Raw genomic sequence first — 22,549 nt, 5'->3', positions numbered from 1 at the left:
ATGCATAGGCTGACTATGTCATATGCTGCAATACATTAGTATTGCAGCATATTACAATGAACAAGTGATCAAATGATCACTTGTTCATGTCCCACCCTGGGACAAAATAAAAGAGTAAAAAAAAAGTTTAAAAAAAAGGTGCAACTAAAAAAAAAATTATTTAAAAAGAATAAAAGTCCCCTTAAGTCCCGTCCCATGCAGTAATCATATAAAACATAAAAAAAGTGAAAATCACCAAAAAAACCACAACATATTGGGTATCACAATGTCCGTAACAACCCGTCAAATAAAATAAAATAAAATGGTCACTGAACCCGTACGGTGAACGCCGTAAAAAAAAAACCAAAAAACCTCACAAAAATTATTACATTTTCACATCTGACCGCATAAAAAGTGCATAAAAAGTGATCAAAAAGTAAAATGTACCCCAACATGATACCAAGAAAACATACAGCTTGTCCCGCAAACAATAAGCTATAAACCAGCTCTGTAAACAAAAAAAATATAAATGTTCTGCCCATTGTTACATGGCGATAAAAAAACAAGTAAATGTCTCACAAAATTAGTTCTATATTCTGCAAAACAAGTTAACCATAAAAAAGCAATATAAATGGGGTATCGCCGTAATCGTGATGATCCGTAGAATAAAGATAACACATTATTTTTATGGTACGGTGAACGTCCGAGGAAAAAAATGCTAAAAACCATAAACAAGAATTAATGATTTTTTTAACCATCACCAAGAAAGAGTTAATAAAATATGATTATTGGCTATTGAGCCCCCCCGTAAATGATGTACCTGAAAAGTGGATCTCATCCACAAAAAATAATCCCCCATATGTCCAAATTACAAAAAAATAAACATTTTATAGCCTGTAAGATGTGACATTGCAGATCTGCTCTGAATGGCGCCTCCTTCCGTTCTATGCCCGGCTGTGCGCCCGTACAGCAGTCACCACCACATATGGAGTGGAAGCCTGGGTGCCTGATGAAAGCTCTAGTCCAGAGCTGAAACGCGTCGCACTGTATTTTTAATACGTTATGCATATGCTCATTTTATGAGATAAATATTTTTAACAATAATAAAAGAGATTCCTTTATCCATTGGATCTCTACGTCTGCTGTTTGCACCAAGCGCCTTCCTGAACCTCTCGTCGGGCTCTTCCACCACCACATATGGGGCATCCTTATACTCGGGAGACATTGGGTATCAAACTTTGTGGAGTTTTTTGTCATTTAATACTTTGTGACGGTTTAATTTTTGGCCAAAATTAATATATTGTCTAAAAAAAATGACAGCTTGTAAATTAGACCTCCATTTTGTTTTAACCACTGTGAAGCATCTAAAGGGTTAACATACTTCTTAAAGTTGATTTTTTTTTACACATTGAGGGGTGTAGTTTCTAAAATGGCGTGATTTATGGGGTTTTACTGTTATTTAGGCCTCTCAAAGTCAGTTACAGCTGAGGAGGAGCCTCTAAATAAGGGTTTTGGCGTTTTTCATAAAAATGAGAAAAATTGCTCCCAAAATTCTGAACCTCCTAACAACCTAGAAAAGAGAGAAGATGCATAAAACCCTGTGCCGATATAAAGCAGACATTTGGGAAATGTTAGTTATAAAGTTACTTGGGTGCTATGACTATCTGCCTGAAAAGCAGAACATTTTGAACTATGAAAATGAAGAATTTTTAGAAATTTTTGCCAAATGTAAGTTTTTTTCATAACTTAACACAAAAGAGATCATCAAAATTTTAATATTACTTTGAAGTACAATGTGTGACGGTAAAACAGTCTCAAAATCCCCTGGATATGTTAAAGTGTCAAAAAGTTATAACCTCCTATAATGACACAGGGCAAATTTTAAAAATCAGGCCTGGTCCTAAAGGTCTAAAATGGCATAGACACGAAGGGGTTAAATGAGACTGCCTCGTTTTCCCAAGTAACCACTCCACCTTCTTGTCCATGGGGTCCTTAAGGAACCCCATGTCCTCGAAATTGAGAGAGAGGCCTTCTTAGAAATGTTTGAAATAGAAACAACTATTTTGGGCACCACCTGCCGGGAGTCGTCATCTTCCTCTGCGAACAGGTACTTCCATTTAATAACCCTAGGAATAAACATCCGTAAATCAGGTCTCCTCTATTCATTTTTAAGCTGGGATAGTCATGTATGGAAAACAGTTTCTTTTGTTTAACTTTCAGCCCCTCAAACATTACATCCTGGACCCATTTTGGTTCTTTAACCTCAACGTCTAGTGTGGCCCGAACTAACCGAACCAGATGATATGTTTCTTCTGCCAGAAAATTTGGTTTTCCTGAACCATCTTCTACTGACATGGCAGATACGGCGGAGGGATGGCTACCACTCAGATGACCTACCTCCTCCAAGTCACTATTAACCTGGGCTGTAGAGGAACACCCTGCAACATTAGAATCTATCAAGTCTGCTGACTCCTAGGTTTTAATCCTCCCAAACAGGCCTCACAGGTTAGATTTGGATAAATTAAAGGGGAAGTCTAGCCCTTTACACTCTAAATTCCCTATGGCAGGTGTTTACAGGTGGTCTTTCATCCTCCCCCTAAAATACATAAAGGGGAACCTATTAGCCCACAGACCAGACTCACCAGTTTAGGCCACCCATACTGGTTTAGAGGTCTGCTGCAAGGTTTCAAAGGGGTCTTTCCTGCGGTTCTCAACATCTGTGCTCATAAAGGAGATCCACACTGTACCACGTGGAGATCTGGATGCAGAGATTATCCCTCCACAAGCGTCATAGGCGCTTCCACATGCAGTATTACTCTTTGATAAGTAGCCCATGCGTCTAAACATGCACTGACTTTTCCCTGTGACTGGAGAGACTAAGGAGCAGCAGTAGTTCTGCTATGTCCTGCTGTCCTGACAGCTCGGCACACGCACAGCTGCTGCTGAGAGGAAATGGAGGAGCTGTGGAGTTATTGTGGAGGCACAGTTGACCTGTCTGTGTGTGAGCCCAAAGCCCCTGCAGCCCCTCCCCGATACGGCTTCGGGTCAAAGTGGGCGCAGCTACCGAAAGCCATGCCCACTATACATGCCGATGTCTGTGAGTGATGGTTGTGGCAGATATGAAATGGGGTTGTACCAGATGAAAACCTTGACTACAGATCAACCAGGGACCTGGAGTCTGACTCCATAGCGAGTAATCACATGAGTGTAACATCTGCGGCAGCCTGCTGCCCAGACAGGGTTATACAGGGAGGTGCATATATCATGTACACAATGTACATGTAAGGTGATAGTGGCCTCCTACTTTCAGTCAGTTTCAGAGACCATATTGATTTTTGGTGGATATGGAAACCCCCTGGCCATACATAGTCACAGCAAGGAGCTTCAATTTGCTGCATTGGCTGTTTGGGTTTGGAACTTGGGGTAGAACCAGAACATGGACATCATGACTGCTAATCTCTGTGGACAACTCTGACCACTAATCAGGTCTGCGTGACCAGCATCACCACCCATGCGTGGTCGAAGGGGGGTGCTGGGCGTCATGTACGGTCTGGACGGGGAGGGGGGCGAGCTTGGTCATCAGCCGTGGTCTGGAAAAGGGCGGGCGGTGGTCTGGGGTGTCAGCCGTGGTCTGGAAAAGGGCGGGCGGTGGTCTGGAAAAGGGCAGGTCTTGGGCGTAAGCCATGGTCCAGAGGGGTGGGCTGGGTTGTCAGCCAAGGTGTGGAAAAGGTTGGTTTGGGGGTCAGCCATGGACAGGGGGGGGGGGGTGGGGGTCTGGACAAAGGGGACTGGGTGTCAGAAGTGGTCTGGACAAAGGAGGCTTGGGTGTCAGCAGTGGTCTGGAAAAAGGAGGGGGGGGGGTCTGGGGCGTCAGCCATTGGTCTGGACAAAGGAGGCTTGGGTGTCAGCAGTGGTCTGGAAAAAGGAGGGGGGGGGGGTCTGGGGCGTCAGCCATAGTCTGGTCTGTAGGTTAAAATTTTTTATGGAGACAAAAGAAAAAAAGAGCTTATTCTCCATTGTTTAATGCATGATGTCAAATTAATAGAATTGTCTCAATTGGCTATTTAAGCACACAAAACACTGGCTGCAATCATTTTCATGCATAAATACACGCCTAAGAGTTATTTACTTAAAATTTCATTCTCCTCTTCGCCTAAAAATACACTTTAAAAATGGTGAGAGGAGTAATATTACCCTTCTGGAAAAAATGTGTGGATGACTGCTGTAGCAAAGGCCAACTGACTGCAGGGGAGTTTTATGCTGCAGTCCCCCCCCTGGTGATATTAACCCCCTCCTGGCAGCAGTCATTAACAGCCACAGAAACTCTGCCAAAAGGTTTATTATTAGTCGCGGGTGGTTTCCTCTTGACGGCTGCACGCCCGTGCGGGAATACATCACCGTGCACACTATACCAGCCGGTATGAGCCCAGCCCGCAACATGGCAACTCCTGACCATCCCGGAACTCTGATCTCAAACAGTGCGCTCTATTGGTAGCCACGGCCCAATTACATTCTATACGTCGGAGGTGTGTATATATATGTGTGTGGCCACAGACATGTGTCATATGGTGATTTGATGGTAAATTCACCTGCCTGGTTCCATTTAACTTTGCTATTCAGTGCCCCCAACCCTCACTAGGGTCACCCACTGTATTTTCTCCTGCTTTGTTATATAATTGGCAATGTTGGACTTTTTTTAGTGGTCTGTTTATTATCAGTATGGTGGTGTTTATCTTGTTGTACTGGTAATGGTAATCATGTGGCAGTATTATATGTCCCTTATAGAGTGGTATGGTGTGATTTTAGGCTAAATAGCCATGTTGGCAATAATTACATAGACTTTGGTTTGTAGTTTGGGCACTTGGTCTCTTAAAGGTTTGCCATCACTGCCCTAAAAGAAGGTTACTTCCCAGCAATCATTTAGAACACAAAATCATATCCTTATAGAACATAAGTGGAGAGTTAATATTCCTCATGGAGGGCATATGAGCACTCTAATATTACAGACATGTGTCGTCTGATGCCTGTGAGTTTAATGGCAGTCACTGGACGACAGCACTCCACAAAATACAGCAAGATCCTGTGGAGGGTCTGAATAAATGCATTAAGGTGACATTTGTTGCCTGAGATGGTAGTGACACATGACCACTTAAAATTACCTTTTGAAATTCTTCTTCATAAAAATGACATTGCTTGAGGGTAATTGGGGCTTCAGATGCAGGGATTATCTGCTGAAGTTTCTCTCCAAATTTGTATCTATAATGAAGATTTATTTTTGTATGTAAACTTATTCAGCAAGCATAAAAATAACAGAACTGGGATAAATAAACGGTATAGCATAGCTTAAAAATAGTATTATACCAAATACAACATGTGTCACAGTAAAAAAAAAAAAAAAAAAAAAAAGGGAAAAGATATTCACCTCCGCGGCCGAACGGACTTCATATCTCAGATTCCCGTCAGTGCGGGCAAAGGCACGTCTACGCTCTCTGCCGCACGCATCCGCAAAATATGATGTCATTGCGGGGTGAAGAGGAGTGGCGAAGGGGACTGTATTCTTTGTTGTTCTTTTGTTTTTTTTTAATCAGGCCCTCGCTGTGAACATTTCATTAATGGGGGAGGGGGGTGTCAGGAGGGCGCCCATCAGTGGGCAAGTTAAGTGCCGCAGTCAACACAACAGCCCTGCCGCGGTAACAGTACGTTCTGGTACGGGAAGGGGTTAAGGGACTGCATTATGTGTTGCAAAATGGCAAAAAAGTGGCGATTCTTACATTAGGCCGGTATTTTCTGTTACAGGGTTGAACGCCGGAAAAAAAAGCTAAATATGTTTATGATTTTGTTTACGTTTATCAAGTTTTTTGTTTTTTTTCCCTTTAAATTTACTTTTTAACTCCTTCAGGACGCAGCCATATTGTAGTTTAATGCTCAGCCCCCTTTTTTGTATTCTGACATGTGTACATGGTTAGAACTTTAGAACACTATTACTTATCAAAACGATTATGAGATTGTTATTTCCTCCCATGTTGTACTTCATTTTAGTGCTAAATTTTGGCTGAGAAGTTTTGATTATAATATAAAGTGTTAAGTTAATTTATTATATCTATTAAAAAAAAAATTTGAAAATAGTAAAATTTGGTTTTTAAATGAAATTTTAAATACAGAACATTACCCCCCCTATATATCAACCCTTTTTCAAATCTGCACCACTCAAACTATCAAAAACAGCTTTTAGAAAGAAAGACTGTTAACCCTTTGAGATCTTCATAGTAATTAAATAAAAAAATGGAGGTGAAATTTAGAAAGGTCAAAATTTTGTCGGTTATACGTTCACTTAGCCCTAAAATTTACATATTTCAAAAAAGATAAAACCCTTCTTATAATGTGTCATGCAATTTCTTCCAAGTATAGAGACCCCCACCATGTGGCTGTTACTTGTTTTATGGGGGCACAGCAAGGCGCAGGAGGAGGGAAGGAGCGTCCTGCAGCTGCCAGGATTTTAGTTTCCTCATTGGCCCCTTTGAGGTCAGGAGTAGAAAAGCATCAATTCAGTACTGGACTTTTTATGGTGTTCACCATATAGCCTAATAATCATGTTATCTTTATTCTATGGGTCAATACAATTACAGGGATACCACACAATTTTTCTTACGCTTTACTAAATTTGCCAAATATGTGGTCTTGGTCCACATATGTGGTCTTGGTCCCTGCCGGCGCTGTGCTGCGACGTTGGTCAAAATGTAACTAAGAACCTCGAGTTCGTTATATAATGTAGCCTAGCGGCAGTAGATCATTGTGTGGATGTGCGGTCCAGTTCTTTTTCTCTCCCCATGTTGGTTTAGTACATTCTATCCCTTCATTTATTTTGTTTTTCCTGGTACCAGCACTCAGCCCCATTCGACCCAGGTGTTTTTAAATTAGCAGGAGACTGCATATAGGGGGCGCCTGCTTCCCCTCAGCTAGTGTCTGAGACCACATGGAACAGTGAGTATTCAACACCTGTTCACACATGGTGAGCCTTTTTTCCTGTTCACATGGTGCGGTATTGCATGGCGTCCGCCTCTTCTGTGGTGCGGCGCTTGTGGGAGCCATGGGGGCTATGCCTGCCAGTACGGGTGCTGGAGGGCAACCGGGTCTTGGTCCCTGCCGGCGCTGTGCTGCAGCGGTGGTGGACGCCATGTGATGCCGCACATAATAGCGTAGGGACCCACCATAAAGAGGTCACCGTGAAGTGGTTGGTGGGCTTATACAATTTGTGCAAAAAATGTAACTAAAAACCTCAAGTTTGTTATATAATGTAGCCTAGTGGCAGTAGATCATTGTGTGATGTGTGGATGTGCGGTCCAGTTCTTTTTCTCTCCCCATGTTGGTTTAACACTAAAGCTTCATTGCAGACATCTATGATAACTGTTATAGCTTTTTATTGTAGCCTGGGACTAAAGTACAGCAAATTACCAAAATTCAGAGGTCCGTTTGTAAATAGGGGTCGTATGTAAGTCAGGTGTTCTTAAGTAGGGGACCGCCTAATTAACACGGGTTAGTGCCGAGCCAACCTGGGTCATACATCTATACAGTCACATAATGATAACCTTCCACAAATCTTCTTAAGCCAAAGAGTTTCGATAGAATACTGATAAACTACTATATCCAGAAAATATATGGAAACAAGAGATAGATGAAGGTAGGATAAGAAGCCAAAAAGTCTTAGGCCCCTTCCACACTAGCGTTTTTGACGCGCAGAACTTGCATTGCACTCTGTCCCATTGTTTCCAATGGGCCTTTCCTCATTTGCGTTGTTTTTCACGCGCGTGCTTGCGTTTATGACGCCCGTCAAAATCGCAGCATGCTCTACTTTTGCATTTCACACGCGTTTTTCCTGCCCCATTCAAGTCCCCATTCAAAAATGCATTGTACTCGCAAGCATTGCAAGTGCAATGCGAATGCAATGCGTTTTAAATGGATGGCTTGCTAGGTGACATGAATAATTCCCCTGCTCGAGATCGAGCATTTAATTAAAAAAACACAGTGAAGAACAGTGAAGAATAGAATAAAAACAGTGAACACAGGATCATTTAAGTGAAAAACGCAGTAAAGAACACAGTGAAGAATAGATTACAGATGTTCGGCACATCTGCTTACTTGTCGGGAGATACGCGCGGAACGGTGCGAACAAAATAGCATGTGAAGAACAATATATATGTGTGTGAAGAACACATTGTAGATGTTTCCATACATCTGCAATGTCTTCTTCACACATATATATTGTTCTTCACATGCTATTTTGTTCGCACCGTTCCATGCGTGTCTCCCAACAAGTAAGCAGATGTGCCGAACATCTGTAATCTATTCTTCACTGTGTTCTTTACTGTGTTTTTCACTTAAATGATCCTGTGTTCACTGTGTTCACTGTTTTTATTCTATTCTTCACTGTTCTTCACATCTGCTAACTTGTCGGGAGATAATATACGCGCGGAACAGTGAAGAAAAGATTGTAGATGTTTGTATACATCGGCTAACTTATCAGAAGACATTCTTTTTCAATTAAATAAAACATTTTATTCCCGAACCATGGTCCCTTTGAAAAAGTCCCATTGACTTAAAAAACGCACGTGAAAAACGCACCAAAAAAAAAAAAAAAACCTGCGAACAACACGCAAAAACGCTAATGACTCCAAGGAAAAATGGAACAAAAACTCAGCCAAAAACGTCAGTTTTTCAAGCATTGCACCCTGACGTGAAATGCAACGCTAGTGTGGAAGGGGCCTTAAAGGGCAAGTGTGACAGAATAAAAACATGGAAATGAATCAAACATAGATTCTAGGTCCCATATACTGACCATAATAAACCCTAAATACCAAATGCTATATTGCCTCAACTGCCACCCTGACCGGAACCTATCTCTGGGATAGTAATTCCCTATTATCCCCTATTATATCAGGGTATACAACACACATGAAGTATAAATGTATATGTAGAAAGAAGGTCAAATAATTCCAGAAGATCTATTCATGCAATCCCAACATGCCATGTTTGTCCCCAAAGAATTATTTAAGGGGATCCTCGGGAGACAATTTTTTTTAACATGCTAAAGAAAATATATACGGTACTTTGAATGTTTAAGCTTTGTTGGCATTGTACTAAAAGGTATAGTGTGCAATACCATATTAAAATACAAGGCCTTACCCCAGATCATGCATGATGTAGTACAACACAAGGGATATGGACAGATTAAAAGCTCATTGTAGAAATGTAAAAAATAAAATAAATTATATATATATATATATATCTCTCTCTATCTCGGTATATAAAAAAAGGAGGAGGATGTACTGTAATGACTGGAGGACTCAAATGACACAAGTAACAAATGAGCCCTGAATACAAATAATTAAATTATAGAGTTAAATAGTAAATATAGTTATCTACGAGGGGGTTTCAATAAGTTCCCGTGTTTGAGGACAGAGGGCGTTCCCGAGGGAAGTTGGTGTTATCATCGTGTGCTGCCATCTATCAAACGATGGTAAAACAAATTGCAGACCTATTGATTGGTTAGTTTGGATTTGGCAGCCATTTGAGTAAGACACGCGAGGAAATAAAAGCAAAGTTGGATGCTGTTTATGGGGACACTTCGCCATCTATGACCACAGTTAGATATTGGTTCAACTAATTTAAACGTGGGCGAACATCCGTTTTTGATGAGGAGTGAACAGGACCCCTGACAGATGTGGTTACCGAGGAAATTATTCAAAAAGTCCACGACATGATACTCACTGATCGATGAACGAAAGTGCACGAAGAAGCAAAATCTGTAGGGGTGTCAACTGGAACAGCAATTAATATTTTACATGATAAGTTGGAGACGAAAAAAAATTGTTGGCCCGATGGGCCAAGCAAATGCGGCTGTTAACCTCGAAGCAGTGTTTGGAGCAATTTAAGAGAGATCCGGAGGAGTTTTTGCATCGAGTTGTCAAGGTTGATGAAACCTGGATTCATCATTACACAGCAGAAACTAAGCAACAATCAAAGCAATGGATTTCTCCCGGTGAATCTGTTCCAAAGAAGGCGAAGACTGTCCCATCGGCCAGAAAGGTCATACGGACGTTTTTTTGGGATGGGAACTGCGTCACCCTCATGGATTTTTTAGAAAAAGGAAGAACGATCACTAGACAATGCTACAGTGAGTTATTGGACCGCTTTGAGAAAAAAAATTGATAACGCACCAGCACATTCATCCAAACTGCATGAATTGGGTTATGAATTGCTGCCGCACCCCCCGTATTCACCCGATCTGGCTCACTGTGACTTTATCTTCCCCAACATGAAGAAATGGCTCGCAAGGAAAAAAAAATTAGCTCAAAGGAAGAAGTCATCGTGACAGTATTCATAATCTCCAAGATTCTCATACATCAGCATACGAGGACGGCTCAATAAGTACCCGTGTTACCATTTTAAAAAAATAATTAGGATTTTGTCGAACTCTCCAAAATAAGCCTCTGTCTCGGGACAGAGGCTTATTTTGGAGAGTTCGACAAAATCCTAATTATTTTTTTAAAATGGTAACACGGGTACTTATTGAGCCGTCCTCGTATGCTGATGTATGAGAATCTTGGAGATTATGAATACTGTCACGTCAAGTATCATGTATCAGAGACTGGATCAATGATCGGTGACAATATCGACATTGACCCTTAATGAAATAGCGTCACATAAAACTTGAAAAACTGAGTTGCTCATTGAAGCCCAATGGAGCCAGAGTTTTAAGTGTATAGATCCACTGGGCCCCGTTTTGCAACAAAATAGGATCCCAATATCCCTTCCTGATCGGTTGCTTTACGACATCGATCCCAATGAATTGTAGGCATCCAGAATCTCCGTTGTGATCATTTTGAATATGTCGTGATAATGGCTTGTCACGTTCATGTTTGATGTTGCAAGATGATCTCCAATGCAGCAACGAAATTCACGGTAAATTTTCCCTACATATTCCTCGCCACATCCACATGATTTCTAGATTACTTTTTGTCAAGCAACTGAGGATCTTGTATGTTTTACCTGTGACATTGCTAGTAAAAGTTTTTGCACTGGTGAGAACCCCACATGCTACACAATCACTACACCAATAACACCTATGTATCTCCCTGTTAAACCATGATGTAGGAGAAATAGGTTTAGTGGCTTTGCACAATGTGATCTCTAATGTTCCGAATTCTATTATATGTCACATAAGGGACTTCGGTTAGAAATAAATCCAGATCCATTTTCAAAATGTGCCAATGATCTTTTAAGACTTTACAAAAGGACGCCCCATATAGACATAAAACTGTGGCTCCCTTGGGCCTTAATGAGCAAATCAGTTTTGCTTGTTTTATGCGACGCCAATTCATTTGGATCGATGTCACCACCGATCAGAGATCACCGGTCCAGTCTTTGTGATACATGACAGTATTCATAATCTCTTCAAGATTCTCATACATCAGCATATATATGTATATTTATTATTTAACTCTATACTTAAACCATTTGTGTTCAGGGCTCATTTGTTACTTGTGTCATTTGAGTCCTGCAATCATCACAGTACATCCCCCTTTTTTATGTTGAAAAGCTCTTTGTAGCTGTAGAAAAGTAATCTGTCCTTTCTCTTCCCTGGCACATCAAGCGGGCCCTCTAAACACATATACTTATATGTGACCCTCTTCTGTCCTCACTCCCTCCCCCACACTTTACACCTATGCATACAAGCTGAGGTATGCCTGGTTCCCAGCCTCCATGAGCGTGACCCAGTGTTACTCTGACAGGCAGGCTCTGGTGATTCAGCTCTAGAGACAGGCACTTATGACAGCCGCCTGCGCGCTCTGGGCGTCCCTTGAGCCACGCATAGTTGTGGTGCGCTTCGTTCATGCTCAGAGGTGCCACCATTTTCTTGTGGCTTGTCACTAGAAGCAGGCATCTGACTTGCAGTCCACTGACTCATCGACCTGGACCCGAAGGGAGAGGATAGCACTCTTAATAGGCTCCCCACCGTATACATGGCAAAGCGGCGTTATCAACCTGGCCACATGCATAACCTAGCATATGAGTGAACCATTGCCAATTTGTTGTATGAGGGTAAGCATTATCTGTATTAATGTACTATTTGAGCATGGCTGACACCCCGATTATATAGCTGCTGTGTTTAAATTATGCATGGTTGGAATGTATAGAGGAGATGTTATTTGGATCTTGGCCATGTAGGATACATAGCGGTATCTCTGACATTTGGACATATTTTGTGTATTCTCCTGTAGTGGCAATTGCTTCAGTGGATAAAACCCCTGCAGAAGGTTTTATGACCTTTTGGAAATTAAAACAATATTTTCCTCATAGGGGGGCGTAACGGCATGACGTAGCACGCAGCACGTGCACGTCGCGCTGCACCGCCGTCCTCCCTACCCCCGCTCTCCACGCTGACCTGACTCGAGCCGCGGGTCCCGGTCCTGGTCCGAGGAGGAGAACGGAGGATTCGGGCGCAGGTCCGGGCACCCTATTCAGCGGCTGCAGCGGAGCCCCCGCTCACTGTGGAAGGAGGCCGGCCGTTTCAGGCGCATGTGTGGCGCAATTGTGGCGCAAGTGTGGCGCACGGGCGCTGAAAATTGTATTGCCCTGAGGTGAGCTGGCAACGTGATGAAGACGATCGGGGGATTAGACGATACGATGATGCCTGGTGCCGGAAACGCGCTGACCTGGAGGGGTGCATTCTGAGATCGCTGCCGAGGCGGCGGGGTTGGAGAGCTTTCCTGGATGACGGCGCGACCGGAGATAAAGGTTGTAAGCAGTTCATCGTGTTTGGTCCCTGGGCCGCAAGTCGGTGACGAATCCGTGTTGATGCAATTGTCGAGGATGGGTGAGATGTGCCTGTACCTGGCCTGACTGGCCAGCTGCGCGTAGCGGTTCGTCAAGATGGGTGAGATGTACCTGGCCTTAATTTTCCTTACCCATGTACTAATTCATCTGCATATGGCGTTAACTCTGACTTATTGCTAATCGTGCTAACATCGGCCTGACATTTGCTTGCATACGCTACTAACTCTGTTTTGTTGCTAACTATATTAACATCCGATTGACATCTGCCTGCTACTTGTTTGTGATCTGACCGTTCGATTTCAACTATCTGCATCTATTATGTAACCGTTTGAACTTTGTTAGGGCAATTCGGATTTTTATAACCCGGTGTCCACGGGGACAATATATCCTCAAGATTATAGGAGAGCTACAACGGAATATTTGTGATATATTATCTCTGGACATAAAACTGTCTTACTTCCCTTAGGGTGATTGGTTCCGGTTCTGTTTATGTCTCTGTTTTAGTATCAGCCCTTTCGGCTTACAGAACAGTTTGTGGTTCTTGTGTTAATCCTCGACCTTTCCTCCTATTGTCTAAGTGATTTGTTTACTGTAATAAGTTAATATTGCTCACTGTCAATTGGGTAGCATATTTGGTCCGATTTATAGGCTCCTCAACTTGGGCACACGAATGTTTTCCTAGCTTTGTAACATTGTGACTTAGGGTATATTCACTGTAGCTGGGATGCCTCCTAAAAATGCTGCAAGGAAGTCCTTGGGGACATCCTCCCCCAAGGAGAAAGAGAAAGGAGGGGCTAAAGGTGAGAACTCCGCAAAGTTGGATAAATTATGGAAATCCCCCCCAGTTAAAACACGGACAGGATTATTGATTCAGAAAAACTTGGAAAATGAAACTGTAGATCCCAAACCGCAGGGCTCGAGATCGGGCCCTGTAGAGGGGGAGGATCGGGACGGGGGTGAGGCAAACATGGGAGGTGAAAATGAAATGTTAAAAGAGATCTTAGACTCCATAAAAACCTGTAACTCAGCAATACTGGGGCTGACAGACCAGGTTGGGGCCTTGAGAGGAGATGTCTCCATTATGAGAGAAGAGCTGAACAGGCTAAGAGATAAGCAAAAAACGGCAGAAGAAAAAATTACTAATATTGAGAAGGAGGTCTGCACCCTCAAAAAAGTCACCTCACGTTTGGAGGTAGAGAATAAGGCCCTGAAAGGGAAAATTGCGGATATGGAGGATCGCTCAAGAAGAGCGAATCTAAGATTAATAGGGGTCCCAGAAAAAGCTGAGGGGGATAACCCTGTAAGCTACATTAAAGAATGGTTTTTGAAGGAAATAGGGAAGGAGCATCTCTCCCCGCACTTTGATATTGAGCGGGCCCATAGAATTCCGACAGGCCCCTATATTCCGGGGAATACTCCCCGTACCCTTATATGCAAAACATTACTCTCGAGAGATCGGGATATGATACTGAAACGAGCACGTGATCTAAAAGATCTTACAATACAAGGGGCTAAAGTAGCAATATACCCGGACTTTTCTAAGGACACTCTCCAGAGGAGGAAGAGTTTTCTGGAGGTAAAAAAAAGGTTGAGAGACAAGGGTATTATTTATTCGTTAATGTTTCCGGCCAAACTAAAAATTATCTTTCAAGGCCAGTCCCAGTTTTTCAGCACTCCAGAACAAGTTTCAGACTGGTTGGATCGAAAAGGTCTTTGAATATGAATATCTAGGCCATTATATCTATTTCGGGTCAGCAATGGGGGGTAGGTGGGGAGGGGGGGCGGGAAAGTGGCTGAAGTAGGAAGAGTTGTACTATGGTAGAACAGGTGGTGGGATTTGGGGGTGGGATTTGGGGGGGTGGGATGAGCCGATGCTGGGGATGTTGTTTGGTTAGAGCATGTCGTTGTGTCTTTTTTCGTGTCTTTTGTCCAGATATAAATGGGTATTAGGTTTTTAGTATGGAATATAAGAGGGCTTAAAGATCGCCTGAAACGCTGCATTATCTTTGATTACATTGTTAAACAACTTCCTGCGATTGTTATCTTATTGGAGACACATCTTGATAGGGAATCTTTGGCTCTTGTAGAAAGGAGGTGGGCCAGTCAGGTATACAACTCTGTTTTTTCATCATTCTCTAGAGGAGTCTCTATCTTGATTCACAGATCTGTTGCCTTTCAAGCCTTAGATGTAAGTTGTGACCCAGATGGAAGATATGTATTCCTGTCAGGCATATTAGATGGCAATAAATGCGTTCTTGCAGGAGTCTATATACCTCCCCCCTTTAGATACGAGGTCCTGATAAAGCTACTGCGGTTTATTGAAAGGGTGGGTGACTGCCCGGTTTTGATCCTGGGCGATTTTAATGCTGTAATGTCTGATGAGAAAGATCGCACAGGTGGAAAAAAAAACCCGGGAAGTATAGAGAAGGGAGACACCCCCTTTGCTAGGTTCTGCCAGGAAGTGGGCTGGAGAGATGTCTGGAGAAGTTTAAAGGGGGAACAGCAGATTTTCTCATGCTACAACCGTTCTCATAACACTTTTTCCCGGATTGACCTAGTGTTGGCTAATGATTTGGCCATCGATTGGGTAGGGAAGATGCGGTATGATAACCGTTCTATCTCCGATCATTCTCCAATGGTTCTCGAGTTGTTCGGATCAAGGAATGCGCCCGTTAAGTTTTGGAAGCTCAATGCGCATTGGTTAGTGTTATTGTCAGATGAGGATAAAATCAAGGAAGAGCTTCATAGATTTATTGTGTCAAACAGAGCCGGGGTTAACCTTGGGCTAATGTGGGATGCCCTGAAATCCTTTCTTAGAGGGATATTAAATTCAGAAATCATTTATTTGCGTAAGCAATGGGCTAGTAAGGAGAGGCTCTTAAATAAAGAGCTGAAAGAAAAAGAAAGGGCCTGTTTGGAGAGTGGTTCGAGGGAGCGGCGCAATAGCTTTATTGGGGCACAAGAGGAATATAATAGATTCATGGCAGAGAAGGCGACACAGAAATTATTTTTTTTGGACCAAAGGGCACATTGTGAGAGTGGTGTGCCTTCAAAGGGGCTCTTGCAGAAAGTTAAAAAACAACAAGAGGATAATAGAATAACAGCCATTAAAAACAACTTTGGGGATACAACTACTAATGCTGAGGAGATTAGAGATACCTTTTTAAAATTTTTTCAGGGCATATATACCTCAGATTTGGAGGTATCAATAGACGATATAAGATCCTTTTTAGGTAAGGTTCAAATACCCGCCATTTCGAGGGAAGGGGTAGAGGCGCTATCGCGCCCGATAACGATCGAAGAGCTTGAGGAGGCTCTTGCTTCCTCTAGACGTAAATCCGCTCCGGGTTTGGATGGGCTTCCTTTAGAAATTTATAGTAGATTTGGTGCTATTCTTTTACCCGTTTTGGTGGAGACCTGGGAATCTTCGCAAAGGGAGGGCAGGCTGCCTGACTCGTGGTATGAAGCCAGCATAGTCTTGATTCGGAAAAAAAATAAAGACCCTTTGGAGGCGGAATCCTATAGGCCGATTTCACTTATCAATGCAGATGCCAAGCTGATGGCTAAGTTAATTTCAAATAGACTCAAAGAATATGCTCCACTACTGATACATGAAGATCAATGTGGCTTTCTGACTGGGCGACAGAGTAAGACTAATATAAGAAGGCTCTTTGCGGGTCTCCAGATGGGCCGGGGGGGGTCTCGCTCCATCCTGTCTCTGGATGCCTCTAAGGCCTTTGACAGGGTGGAGTGGGACTTCCTCTGGGAGGTACTGTCTAGATTTGGGTTGGGCGACCTGTTTTTGAACTGGGTTAAACTCTTTTATAAATCCCCGAGGGTCTGCATCAGGGTTAATAGTGATTTCTCCCCTTTCTTTACATTGTCTAGAGGTACAAGGCAGGGTTGCCCCCTGTCCCCGCTCCTATTTGCGTTCTTCATAGAGCCCCTGGCAATAAAACTGAGGGCAGACAGTGTAATAGAGGGGGGAGGAATAGCTGGTGTTGAGGATAAGGTAATGTTATATGCTGATGATGTCCTTCTCTTCCTCAAAGATTCTGATATATCGGCCCCAAAGGCCCTAAAGGTTATTCAGGAATACGGTAGGTTTTCGGGTTTTGAGATAAATACCCATAAGTCGATCATGGTGCCTTTGGATGAGGACCCTCATCCTAATTATTCGCTCTTTGGACTTAAAGGGGTATTCTCGTCTGGGCATTCACATTCAGTTTGATAAATCTGCCATATATAAACATTTCTTCAATTAGATGTTATTAAAAAAAATGTTCCTGTGTGAAGATAATTTCTCATAAATGTAACCATGTTGTCCCTTAGAAACAAGATAGCTTCCTCGGATACGGCCACCTCTACTGGAGAGATTGCACAAATAAACAAAAAGTTTATTGTATATAAAATGTCCGGGAGTTACTGCAGGTCCCACAGCCCTCCTCTGGTAATGATTACTGAAGCCAGGTGGTCCGGCATGACTCTATAGCGCATGTCTGACCACTGCTGCCAGAGTGTGACGTGGTCGTATCTGAGGAAGCTATCTCGTTTCTAAGGGACAAAATGACTACATTTATGAGAAATTATCTTCACACAGGAACATTTTTTTTAATAACATCCAATTGAAGGAATGTTTATATATGGAAGATTAGTGAAACTGAATGTGAGTGCCCAGACGAGAATACCCCTTTAAGATCTCCTCTTCATGTGAATATCTTGGCCTAAAGATCACGGCCAAGGTTGACGACTACATCACTTTGAATCTAGTGCCCTTATTAATAAAAATTAAAAATAAGGTGAATACTTGGAATACGCTACCATTAAATCGTGCTGAGAGAGTTATACTTATAGAGCGTTTTGCTTCCCCAAATTCTATATGTAATATCTAATGCTCCATGTTGGATAGGCAAGAAATGGTTTGGGTTTATTCGTGCTATTATAAACAAGTTACTGTGGGGGAGGAAAAGGGTTCGCATTAAGCAAGAAACTCTAATGATTAATAAGGAAAGGGGCGGGCTGTCACTTCCCTCCTTCTATCACTATTTTTTGGCAGCCCAGACCCAGTTTATTTTGGAAAATAGACAGTCTAATATATTTTTTGCGCTCACTTCGCTGGTGGAGCGTAGATTTGATTCAATGCTGACACTATTAGAGTCAGGCCAACTGAAGCGTTTGAACGCTAAGAGATTCCCTCTGGCTCGGCTATTGTTGTATATCTGGAGAGATCTTAGGAGGTTATTTGGTATTACTGGAGGTTTTAAATTTACTCCGCTGTGGAGTAATCTCAACTTTTCGGAACTAGCTAAGATGGATGATGTTGGGTTTTGGGAAAGAAAGGGAATTACGTCCTTGGAACAGTTGGAAGAAGATGGGACCTTGCCCTCTTTTCAGGATTGGTGTCTGAGGGATACGCTTGAGGAAAGGGATTTTTTTAGGTACCGTCAAATCGAGCACGCTTATAGGAAAGAGGCACAGCACGAGAGGTTTAGGATACACATAGGGGGTAAATTTATGGATCTATTAGATTTAGATGCAACACGAATTAATCTATCAAATATTTATAGGCTTCTTAGGTATACTATAGACCAGAAGTTTAGTCACGTATCTCAATTGAAATGGGCAAACCAGGTCGGTTTTATCACTGGGGCACAATGGCGTGATATTTATAAGAATGTGGTAAGAGCAACAATTAATCTAAATCACAGATGCACACAATTATACATTTTATATAGAATTTATTTTTCACCAGATCTAATGTTTAAAATTGGTTTAAGGGAAAATGCGAATTGTAGGAGGTGTAATTGTTCACAAGCAGATATTTTACATGTTCTATGGGATTGTCCTAAGATCAACCCTTATTGGGAGGAGATATTTATGAGATTAGAGGCCCAGCTCCAATGCTCTTTCCCGCGAGTTGCCACCTTTGGGCTCCTGGGCTTGATACCGATTTCTTTAGACGACAGATTAAAAAGTGATTTGGCCCTGAAGACCATTTTTCTCGCAAGATTAGTATTAGTTAGACATTGGCTTGATGAGAAGCCTCCAGATGTGAATGAATGGAGTAATTTAGTTAAGCGCATAAAAGCATACGAATGTGCGTTCGAGAAACGATATAGGAAGGGCAACAGACTTAAAGAGAGTTGGAATCAGTGGAGGTTATAGAGGGTTCTCTGTAACCCACTGTGTATAGATTGTGTCCATTCAGCGTCTCCAGCATCGGTAGAGGGTGGGGAGGGAGGGGGGTTTGGGGGGGGAATATCCGTATTAAGATTTGGACATTCTGTGTTTTGCAATAGGATGGTTGTTTCTTGTAGATGGAGTTTATGTATAGGATGTTATTAACAACATGACATGTAATGTTTTAATGTTTTATGGATTCTGTTGCAAACAATGTCTTGTATTATTATATGGAATAATAAAACAATTTAAAAAAAAAAAAAAAAAAAAAAAAAAAAAAACAATATTTTCCTTATTCTTTGTGTTGTACTACATCATACATGATCAGGGGTAAGGCCTTGGTTTTTAATATGGTATTACACACTATACTTTGAATTTTTAAGCTTTGTTGGCATTGTACTAAAAGTATAAATTTTCTGGCATTTTAAAAAATTGTCTCCCCTGATGAGCCCTTTAAACAATTCTTTGAGGGGAAACATGGCATGTCAGGGTTGCATGAATAGGTCTTCATGTATTTTTTGACTTTTTTTACATATACTTTTATACTTCATGTGTGTGGCATACCCTGATCCCATATATGGGGGATAATAGGGAATTTCTATTCCAGGGACAGGGTGGCAGCTGTTTGTTTAAATCATTTTTTTATATTGAGTTTTTCCAAAGAAACAAGATTATACATCATTGTTACATGCAAACATTAGTTACCGTTTTAAATATAATAACTTGCTATTATAGTACCATGATAAAAATACAATATTCTGCAAATATCTTGACGATGTTTATGGCTTGCATGTACTGGTATTCTGAGCATAATAATATTTGGATATTAATTAAAATGAACATAAATGCATAAACAACATTAGAAGAACATAGGCTCAATTAACATAAGCATGAGGTAAGAATTTGTGTATAGGCATAGGGTTAGTGTTATATGTGGAATTTCCCTACTCCATTGAATACTTCTACTCATGTCCTGAAGAGTCTCCCGAAAGAATATCTCATATTATCGCATTTTGCTATATTGTCATGTCACCTTATGGTGTTTTCTTTTTACATGGTCTAGAACTAAGCCAAGATGCCCATATATCCTCGATCGGTTGCTTATTAAGTAATCCGTATGCTGAGTGTTTTTCATATTCATAAGTACAGGCAGTCCCCGGGTTACATACAAGATAGGGTCTGTAGGTTTGTTCTTAAGTTGAATTTGTCGGAACTGTATACTTTATCATTGTAACCCGCAGCCAAATTTTTTTTGGTCTCTGTGACAATTGGATTTTTAAAATGTTGGATTGTCATTAGAACCAGGATAAAGACTAAAGCTTCATTGTAGACACCTGTGATAACTGTTACAGCTCTTTATTGTAGCCTGAGGCCAAAGTACAGTAAATTACCAACATCCAGAGGTCCGTTTGTAACTAGGGGTCATATGCAAGTCAGGTGTTCTTAAGTAGGGGACCGCCTGTAGTGTTTACATTTGCAACAAATTCAGCGATAGGGGGGCAGGTGGGGGTCTTCCAATATCTCGCTATTAAAATTCTGACTATAGCTAATATTTTGCAACTCAGTATTTTCAGTTTCCAAGATAAAGTTTGAAGACCTAAGCCTAGGAGGGCCGTTGCTTGATTTTTTCTAATTGACTGGCCTATCATTCTATGGAGCATTTCATATACCTTAGTCCAGTACGGTGTTATTATTGTGCATTCCAAAAAGGTGTGTATTAGGGTGCCTTTAGCTCCACATCCCCTCCAGCACATTGGCGACGAGTTTGGGTATGCTTGGTGGATTCGATCTAGGGTATAATACCATCTCATGTGGACCTTTACAGCATTTTCTATGTGGGTAGTGCATTTGAGCGCTTTGTGTAGAGTGGTGATTGTTTTCTCCCATTCGTCTCCAGATATTTTGTATCCAAGATCTCTTTCCCAAAGACTGTATGTATAGCTGTTCTGGAATTTTAAATGAGAGGTTAAATGTGAGTATGTGGGTTGCAGTCCCCTTGTGGGGTGGTGCACTAATGCATTTAATCGAGAGTCAAATTTGGGGTTCAGATCTCTTAATTTGTTAAAGAAGTGCCTGAGAACAAGGTATGAGAACAGTGCATTATTAGGTAGGGAAAATTGTTTTTGAATGTCATGGAATGTTAAAATGCCGTTCTCTCCATTAATCTGTCTAATTATGTGGATTCCAGCTTTTTTCCAGGCTTGTAGATTGAGGTCCGGTAATGCATACTCTTTTGTCATATTGTTAAGCTGTAGGTTGGCGGATTGGGCTGTTGCTTCTTTAGGTGGCAGCTGTTTGGAGCAGCGGCCCCGAGTTGAGACAATAGGGCAATATAGCATTTGATCTTTAGGGCTTATTAGGGTCCGTATATGGGACCTAGAATCTATGTTTGATTCATTTCCATGTTCTTATTCTGTCACACGTGCCCTTTAAGACTTTTTGGCTTCTTATCCTACCTTCATCTATCTCGTTTCCATATATTTTCTGGATATAGTAGTTTATCAGTATTCTATTGAAACTCTTTGGCTTAAGAAGATTCATGCAAGGTTATCATTATGTGACTGTATAGATGTATGACACAGGTTGGGTCGGCACTAACCAGTGTACATATTTTAACTGATTATTTAATAAGTGAATTTTTTTTTATTGTAAAATTGACTGGTCTACTTACCTATTGTGCTGCATTTTTTTGTGGAATAAAATAGGTAAAAATCAAAATTTTTGGTGGGTCTTCAACATTTTTCCCTGGGGTATTCATCAAGCGGGTTCGATAATAATCTTTTTTTAAATCTATGGCTTGTTACGGATGCGTTGATCTTATATATGTGTGGTTTGTGATATGATTTACACTTTTTTTGTGTTATACGTCTTTATATGTTTTTTAGGGCTTAAGGCCATTTTTATTAATTTAGTTTTAACTTAAAGAACAATTTTTTTTTAAACTTTTTTACTAGTTCCACTATGGGGCATAAACAAGCAATCGTATGATCGCTTGTTCATGATAATACCCTGCGCGATACTGATGTATTGCATGGTATTAGCTCTGTCGGCCTATGCACATGCATAGGCTGACACTTTGCCTTAAAGATCGAATAACAGACCTTCAGGCTTCCACGACAGAGATTGGCGTCCCCCAAAGATGGCACGGGGGGGTTGGGTTGTTGATGGTGGGGGAGAGACCCCTGTAAGCCAAGTTAAGTGCTGCCGGTGCACGGACCCCAGCATTTAACAGTTAAAAAACACTGATGTCAGCTATTAGTTACAGCTACCACCCAGTGTATTCAGATGCCAACTTGGCTCCTATCTCAAGTTGAGCTGCCATCAGCTCAGCGTCCAATATATCAGCTGCAGAGCGTTAAGGAGTTAAATATTTTTTAGACCCCCAAGGTCTAAAAAGTGATGTCACATGGAGCGACTATCAAGGGTTAAAACCCATGATCACTGCCACAATAATCACTGGTGTTTCCGGTGGGTGTTTGCTGCAATATTTGGCCAATATGTACCTTGGCCTCTGCTGAGCCCTCTCCATACTCCCTTAAAGGACTTAAAATGTACT

General features: G+C 41.7%; 1 protein-coding gene across 1 annotated transcript in view; it reads right to left on the bottom strand.

Moving 5' to 3' along the window:
* The window catches only part of LOC140121507 (protein Mis18-alpha-like), a 29,389-nt gene that overhangs the window by 2,836 nt on the left and 4,004 nt on the right, over nucleotides 1–22,549 (bottom strand). The window contains exon 4 of the mRNA XM_072141188.1: nucleotides 5,139–5,235. Within this exon, the coding sequence (XP_071997289.1) occupies nucleotides 5,139–5,235 (97 nt within the window). The remainder of the gene's footprint in view (nucleotides 1–5,138; nucleotides 5,236–22,549) is intronic.

Source organism: Engystomops pustulosus, chromosome 3 (genome assembly GCF_040894005.1).
Source record: "Engystomops pustulosus chromosome 3, aEngPut4.maternal, whole genome shotgun sequence".
Lineage (NCBI taxonomy): Eukaryota > Metazoa > Chordata > Amphibia > Anura > Leptodactylidae > Engystomops > Engystomops pustulosus.
This window is presented reverse-complemented; position numbering and strand designations above follow the sequence as displayed.